Source organism: Calonectris borealis, chromosome 1 (assembly GCF_964195595.1).
Source record: "Calonectris borealis chromosome 1, bCalBor7.hap1.2, whole genome shotgun sequence".
Classification (NCBI taxonomy): domain Eukaryota; kingdom Metazoa; phylum Chordata; class Aves; order Procellariiformes; family Procellariidae; genus Calonectris; species Calonectris borealis.
This window is the reverse complement of record NC_134312.1, coordinates 220,784,646-220,792,886: the sequence shown is the minus strand read 5'-3', so window position 1 is coordinate 220,792,886 and position 8,241 is coordinate 220,784,646. Positions and strand designations below refer to the sequence as shown.

The 8,241-nt window shown below is 66.7% G+C and overlaps 1 protein-coding gene across 1 annotated transcript; it reads right to left on the bottom strand.

Moving 5' to 3' along the window:
• Window positions 1-73: 73 nt before the first annotated feature.
• Window positions 74-2,943, bottom strand: LOC142080729 (uncharacterized). Its single transcript, XM_075146676.1, is given in 5 exon segments — window positions 74-657; window positions 779-1,674; window positions 1,732-2,029; window positions 2,032-2,488; window positions 2,635-2,943. Coding segments are annotated over 5 exon segments (2,544 nt in total).
• Between the last annotated feature and the right edge of the window lie 5,298 nt (window positions 2,944-8,241).

Here is an 8,241-nt window from a genome sequence, read left to right as displayed (position 1 = left end):
TGGCACCGTGGGTAGCGAGCAGCACATGGAGGAGGTGGCGGTGGTGGAGCTCCACGAGCTCTTTGGGGAGGTGTCAGAGCTGGGCAAGCAGTGGTCCCAGGCCGCAGAGGTGGCTGGGGGGGCTGGGGCAGCCATGGGATGGGGCCCCGTGGCACTCCAGCAGGCGCAGGGTGGCAGTGTGGCCCTGGTGGGCGGCCAGGCAGGTCGGGGTCCAGCCATAGCTGTCGGCGCGGCAGGGGTCGGCGCGGCAGGGGTCGGCGCCCCGCTCCAGCAGCACCTGCAGCACCTCGGTGTTGCCCTCCTGGGCATCAATGCCCAGCACTGTGGCCCCTCGGCTGCAGGCCTGGTCCATGCAGGCGCCCCGGTCCAGCAGCCAGATGGTTTTGCCATGGCCCTGCCAGGCGGCCGAGTGCAGCGCTGGGCGCTGATCGCCGTCCAGCACGTCCACCTCCGCCCCATGTCGCAGCCGCAGCCGTGCCACCTCCAGCTGCCCCTGCCAGCAGGCGCCGTGCAGCGCCGTGCGCCCCTGGGTGTCCTGGCCCTGGGGGTCGGCCGTGCCACAGCGTCCGCTCTGTGGCAGGGCAGTGGCCATCACGGCCCCGGCGGTCGAGGGGCGAGCAGCTCTCCAGCAGCAGGCGCAGGCAGGGGCAGGCAGCCCTTGGCATCGGCGAGGCGACATGGGACCCATGCTCCAGCAGCGTGGTGCAGGCGCTGGCATGGCCCTCCAATGCCGCCAGGGGCAGGGGGCTCTGGCCCCCAGCGTCACGGCAGTTCTCACCCAGCCCCTGGCACAGCAGCGTGCCGACCACTACTGGCTTGCCCTGCGCCACCGCCATCGCCAGCACTGCCCACCCCTCAGCATCCACCCAGTCCATGGCAGCCCTCCAGAAGAGCAGGGTGCAGACCACCACCCCGTGGCCCATGGCGACAGCCACCAGCAGCACCGCGCACCTGGCCCCATCTGCCTCGTCCACGTCAGCGCTGCCCTCCAGCAGCAGCTCCGTGATGGGGTGGTGGCCAATGTAAGCAGCGGTGTTCGGGGGGATGAGAGGGGTTTGACCCTCAGCGTTGGCACAGTCCACTCAGGTGCTGTGCCGCAGCAGTGTCCGGATGATGTCCTTGTGGCTGCCCCAGGTGTCTGCCCGCAGCACCGTCTGGCCCTCATCGTCCACCCCGTCCATCTCCATGCCTGCCCGCAGCAGCGTGGCCATGGCCTCGGCGTGCCCACCCCAGACGGCCAAGCACAGGGCGGTCCAGCCCTCCCAGTCCGGCCGGTTGACGCTGGTGCCATGGGCCAGCAGGCACTGCAGCACCCTGGCGTGGCCCTGCCGGGCAGCCAGCAACGGAGGTGTCTGCCCACCGGGGTCAGCCGCCTCCACCTCCACGCCTCGCACCAGCAGCAGTCCTGCCACGTCGTGGTGGCCGCCCTGCGTCGTGCTGGCCAGCAGCATCCACCCGCTGGCATCCCGCTGGTTGGCGCTGGCCTCGCTCTCCAGCAGCACCCGCACCACGTCGGCATGCTCCAGCGCCTGCTGCAGCACCCTGGGGAAGGGTGCCTGCCTGGCCTCACCGCCCCCCGGCCCCGGCTTGCCCACCTCGGCCCCCACCAGCAACAGCAGCTGCAGCACCTCGGGATCCGGCGGGTCAGCCTGCAGGCAGTGGGCCAGCGGCGTCCTGTGCTACACCAGCCACAGCGCCAGGCAGCATGGTGCCAGCCCCAGCCCGGCCCACAGCAAGTCCCAGGCAAGGCCCTGCGCCTCGCCGGGGACAGCTGGGGCGCCCGGGCCATGGTGCTGAGCGCCAGTGCTGCAGAGGAACTGCCGCATGCAGTGCTTGACGCCCAGCAGCCACTCGGAGAAGCTGGCATGGAAGAGCAGCCTGGTGCCGCCGTGGCCCTCGACCAGCAGCGTGCCCAGCGCTGCCAGCAGCCGCTGCAAGTCCTCCCAAGCGGGGCCGGCGGCAGGGCTGGCGCAGTGCACCCAGAGCACCCGGTGCAGCTCCTCAGGGCGCAGGGGCCAGGGGGCAGCACGTGGAGCAGTGGACGGGCGTGGGCAAAGCGGGGCGGCGGGAGGAGGCGCCTGCACTGCCAGCGGTGGAGGCTGTGGAGGGTGCCGGGGATGTGCCGCACCTCGCGCAGCACTGCGGTGCTGGCAGCCATGCTGTCCAGCACCCGCTCCAGGTGGAGGAAGCAGCCAATGCTCTTGACGTGCAGCATCTCGCCCGTCTCGCACATCAGGTGCCGGGGCAGGGCGGGCCCGCGGTCCTGCCGGATCAGGATGTACTGCTGCATGTCCCGTACCACAGCCACTTTCCGCAGGTCGTCCAGGTGCAGGAGGCGGAAGCCTAAGGGGATGCGGGATGAGACCCCCACCCCACTGCACCCCAGTCCCACTCCCTGCCCTCCTGTGCCCCCAGTCCCACCACCCACCCGCCCCGCAGCCCCCAGCCCATCTGTCAATCCCCAGCTCCAACACCTGCAGCCCCCCACCTGCCCACCCAACAGCCCCCAGCCCCCCGCCTGCCTTCCAGCCCCCTGCCCTGCAGCCCCCACACGCCGGGGAAGGTCCCGGCTGGCACCGTGCTGTGCTGGCAGGGAACCCCCCTGCCTGGCACGGGGGTCTGGCCACTCCTCACCTCAGTCAGGGTCCTGCTCGCACTGGGGGGCTGCAGGGTGGCCTGTGCCAGGGGCCGGCACAGTGCCTGGCGGTACCCCCGCTCCAGCTGCACAAAGCGCCGTGGTGAGAGCGTGTCAGCGTCCTGCACCCGGCAGAAGTGCCAGCCCAGTACCCGGGTGCCCAGCTGGGCCCGGCGGCCAGCCGCTGAGGTGGGACAGAGCAGCTCGGTGCCGAGCACTGCTTTGCCGCAGCCGGGTGGGGTGGGGTGCAGGGGGTCAGGGGCGCAGCTGAGTGATCGAGGGTGGGCGGGGGTGCAAGAGGGGTGCATGGGGAGACACGAGGATGCAGGGGGGTGCCAGGGGGTGACATGTGGGTGCTGGGTGGAGCACGAGGGTGAAGGGTGGTTATGGGGGGGTGCAGAGGGGTGCGGGATGGGTGCAAGGGGATGCAGTGGGGGTACATGGGGGTTGCCAGGAGGGTGACACGGGGCTGCAGGGGCGGATACGGGCACGCAGGGGGACACATGTGGGTGCGGGGGAGGGTGATGCGGGGGGAGTGATATGGGGGTGCAGGGGAGTTGCAGGGTGGATGCACGGGGGACGTGAGGATGCAGGGGGGTGACACAGGATTGCAGGGGGATGCAGGGCAGGTGCAGAAGGGTGACATAGAAGTGCCAGGGGGCACACACAGGGGTGCAGTGTGGTTACGGGGGATGCAGAGGGGTGCAAGGGGATGCAGGGTGGGTGCAAGGGTACACAAGGGGGTACACGGAGTTGCTGGGAGGTGACATGGGGCTGCAGGGGGGAACACACACGTGGGTGTGGGGGGTGATACGGGGGTGCGGGGGGAGGAGGCTCTTACTGTAGAGGTGGGGGCCGGCAGCGGTGGCTCCCCCTGCGCGGTCCCGAGCCCACTCGCGGCACCCCCCGCCGTGGGGCCGGACCCATCCTGCGGGGTGCTGAGTGAGCCCAGCCCGTGCGCGGGGCCACGGGGTTGGTTGGGTCCTGCCCCACGCACCTACACGCAGCCCATGGATGCGGGTGGCTCCATCCCTGCGGTCCCCTGTCCTCCACGGTCCGGGGTGCTGGGTCTGGGGCAAGCCCACCCCACTAGACCTCCCCGCCCCCAACTATGCCGTGGCCACCAGCCCCACGCGTCTGTGGGGCAGGGGGGCACAAGCTCGTCAGCTGCAGAGCCAGCTCCCGGAGAACCGGAGCGTCCTCGGTGGGAGGCTGGTGGGCGTCGGCAGGGTCCCCAGGCAGCAGCGCCAGGGCTGGGTGCTGCACCCGCCCTGTGCTGCCCACTGCTGCCAATTTGGGGCTGAAAGCCCTGAGGGCCTTCGGTGCCCCCCTTCCTGAGAGGCACCGGGGCTTTTTCCCCCACCAACAGCCCCCCTGCGTGCCCTGGGGGTGGGATGCTCCAGGGATGGGGGGACCACATGGGGACCAGGGCACGGGGACCCGTGGGGGTCTCCGTCAGCGCCCGGGGAGAGGATGTGGCAAACTGGTGCATGGCTGCTCCTCCTCGCCTCGGGCTCACCAAGACCGGGGTCCCTCCGGAGAGGGGCTGGGAGACGACAGTGCGTGAGGCCATGCAGAGGGTGGCTTGCGGTGAGGGAGCACCCGCTCCATCTGCCGGCTGCTCCCTGGGCACCGTGGCCAGCTGCCACGCAGGTGGGCACCTGCCCGAGGTCCCGCATGGCAGACACCCCATCAGAGGGCTTCAGCATCCCCCGTCCCTGCTGCTTGCTGCCGTCCCCCCACTCCGGGCGCCAGCCGAACACTTGTACCGATGGTGTCGTTAAATTCCCGTCCAGGTGCCGCCTCCTTATCCAGCCGTGCGAGGAGGGGCTGGTCTGACCCCAACCAGGTGCTGGTGGAGCCGGGGCAGGTGCTGCTTACCATGGGTGGAGAGGACCAGGGGCTCTCCAGGGATGTGGCAGGCAGGTGGGGGGTCCCGTGTGCGGTGCCTTGGCCGGGGCTGGTGTGGACTCGAGCTCTGGGGGCTCCTCTGTGTTCGCCACAGGCACTGCCTTCAGCAGACATCCCAGCCTGTTCAAATTCAAAATGATTTAGAGAAAGAAAGGATAAAGTTTGACTGGGGCAAGAGCCATGTACTTGGTTAGGACGATTGGCTGCACAAAGGTGGACGGGGCAGGCCGAGGCTCTGCAGGAAGGAGCTGGGACGGTGCTGGACCAGGCACTGGGCATGAGCTGAAAATGCCAAACTGGCGCAAACCAGCAGTGCCCGCTGCCAGCATGAGCAGGAGTGACCGGCTTTCCCAGTCCCGTGCTAAGCTCAGGGAGAACATCCCACCATCTTGGCTCCCCCTGACCTGGTTGGGGTTGGGGGGGGTGCTTCAGCAGGGAATGGGTCCCAGTGGTCCTGGGCACCCAGTGATGGGATGAGCGTAACACACCTTGGTGGGGCACATGGCTTTTGGCTGTGAAGACAGCTCTGTGCGTCATCCTGCAGCAGGATGGAGAGTGGGCAGAGACTGACAGGTTGCCCACGCCCCATCGATGGAGGAGTCCCTCCTCGGGGAGGGACAGGCGCCTGGCCTGTCTCCATCAACACTTCCATCTGTGATCCCAGTATAAACATACACCTCAGCCGGTGGAACTGCGGGGAGATGCTGAGATGAGCAGAGTGGAAATGATGATGGAGATGGAGCGTCCCCAGTGCCACCCGGACCCCTTGGCAAGATGGGCCCCCTCTAATGAAGCGCACGTTAAGGGAGGGGAAAGCAGCGTCTCCCGTGCAGGCTGGGCATGTGCGTGGGGACGGTGTCCGGGCTGGGCTTGCAGCCGGTTTGACATGGGCTCCTGGGCTGACACCGGGGCTTCATGTAGAGGGTCTTCATGCCGGGGAGCAGGAGCCGCGCTGGGCATGGGGGATGTGCAGGGGGTGCAGGTGGGAAAGTGCCTCCCAGCCCAGGGAAGGAGCTCGGTCCCTCCAGCTTGCTGGGAAGGAGCCAAGGGTGAGCTGCTGCGCGGTGCCGATGCCTCCACGGGGAGCGGGCACCAGTGCTGAGGGCTCCGGTACCCTGGCGGGAGCGACGGTCAGGGACCAGCAGCTGGTAGCTGGAGGCAGGCAAATCAATTTTGGTAATGAGGCATCCATGTGTTAACTGTGAGGAAAATTAATTAATCCCTGAAATCCTCCCCACAGTGAGCTGTGGATGAAGCTGCTTGAAAAGCTTTCAGAAACAGTTCCTAGGAGAAAATACTCGTTTTCTGGGCCTGACAAAGTTTTGGGGAGAGACGTTGGCTTTGGCAAACCTCCTGCTGTGAGGTAGGGCATTGCTCCCGGACCGGCATCGGGAACGGGTGTTTTGGGAGGCTGGGCCCCAAGCTTCAGCCCGTTGGCTCGGCTTTGCAGGCAGCTGGAATCCCTGCAGCCCCCCACGGCTCCCCTCGGCAAAGAGCCCCGGGGTGAGGTTGGGGCAGGGGCAGCTCCTGCACCCCCTGCCCTGCCCGGGCCAGCAGCTACTTGCACTCTGCATCCCTTGCTCTGCTTGGGGGGCACCCAGAGCTGTGCCCCACTGTGCCCCGGCTCTGCTTTGGCTTCGGCATGCCCTGCCCTCCCCAGCCCCGGGGCTGCCGAGCGGCTCTGCCGACGGCAGGAGGGCTTCGCTCTCGGGAAGGGGAGCTGTGCTGCAGCGGTGGGGGCACACGCAGCTCCCGTGTGCGGCATCGGGGCGCGTACAGGCGGCATCGGCACGAGTGGGAGTGACGACGTTTGGGAGCAGCGGGGTGGGGAGGTGTGGGGCAGAGCTGTGCCGTACGGGGAGGACAGGCCTGAGGTTGAACGGGCCGTTCTTAGAGGCCATAAGGTGTGGAACTTGCTGAGGAAAATTCCTCACGAAGCAAGCCAAGAGGCATGGTAAACACCAAAGAGAACAGGACTGTTCTGTGGAAGGGAGCAGATGTCCTTGAGGACCGGAGTGGCAGAAACGGGATGAAGTTCTATAGCACAAAATGCAAATTACTGCAGGGCTAATGATGAGACCTTCTGCTGTGGCCTGGGAGCTCATGACTTGCAAGCGTGGAGCAAGGGCAAGCCCTAGGCGTCCTCCCCAAAAACGATGCTCCAACATGCCATGGCTGAGAAGCAGTTGCCAAAAATGCAACCCAAGGACCCCGGCTGGGGAGCAGGTAACAGAGGCAGCACGTCGGCTCTGCCCCTGGCTCTGGGCTGCCTTGCAGGGCACAGTCATGCACCTTTGGTGCTGCAGAGCATAAGGTGCAGGATCGGCCCCCACATCCAGCCCCATGGCCATGGACGGCCCCAACCACCTGGGGACCCATTTATCGAGCCCTGTCCGAGGCAAAGGGGCTTGGAGGCAGCTGCTGGCTGTGTTTATAGTGCAGCTCCTGCTCCCCTGGGGATGTTGGCTCATCCCTCGGCCCAGGAGTCCCATGGTGATGAGTAACGGATGTCCCGTGCCCGCCCCTGAAGACAGATCCAGGCTGAACCAGGCTGGAGCCACCATGGGACTGGGCGAATGGCTGGGTCTAGAGGAGGACGCAAGATCGTAACAGCGTGGTGTGCCCCCAAAACAGCCCCCCAGCACTTGCCTACCCATAGCCTGGTCCTGGGAGCCAAGAGGAGTATCCACATTCCTTTCCCGGCCGGGGTGGGGAGGGGGCGGCAGACAACAAGTTTTTGGGTTGAGCTGCGAAAGGCTTGAGGTTTGGGCAAGGAGTTTTAATGAGAGTCACTTTTTTCTCCACAGCAGGAGGAAACTCTTGCTCAATCTCTGAGGGTGGGAAATCGCAGAAGACTGGTCTAGTCCCCCCGCACCTTTCCACGAACCCGTACTTGCTTGCTGCCTTGCACGTTCATAAAGAAAGTGTCAACACGTGCACGAGCATGTAAGCACATTGCTCGGAGGTGCTAGCACTGATACCATCTGTTTGCACCCTTGCAATTAATCAAATTACAAGTCCTGAGATGTCGCTGTCCATCAGCTGAGAGAGGCAATGGTACCTAAGGTGGGAGCCCAGCCTGCCCCCGCTGCCGGGGGATGGGGCTGGCAGGGACAGGCAGGCTGTTGGAGCCGCCCGCTTTGACCTGGCGGGGGGGGGCTGTTGCTGCATGGACCTGCCGGGCGCGTGAGGGCTCCAGGCCCAGCCGAGTACCTCCCCACCGGCACGCCGCGGGGCACCGGGGCTGGCATCCTCCTGCAGCGTGCCCGTGCCCTGCCGTGCTGGGGGGACCGGCTCTCCCCCAACAGTGCCGAGGACGGACAAGCTGGGCGGTGGAGCTGCCCTTGGCTGCACGAGCACAGCGATGGGCTCGGTCCTGACCCAGGTTGTGCCTCGGCTCTGGCCAGTCTGGGGCTGTCACCCTTTTCGGACCATGCTGCGGCTCGCCGGGCCAGCTCTGGGTTGTTACACCGACAATGCCTTGTCCCAGTGCCAGCTGCCCGAGCAGATGTCCCTTGTGTGCGGCGGGGAGACGAGCGCCTTGCCCCAGGTCTGTGTGCAGCGCAAGCCTGGCCACGTCCTTGACAGAGCTCAAAGTCCACATTGCACCCGCCAGCCCACCCCACCTGCTTTTGCTCTGGGTGTCTCCTCCGCTGTGGCCGCTGCCCCAGGCTGAGCCCAACTCTGCACAGGGA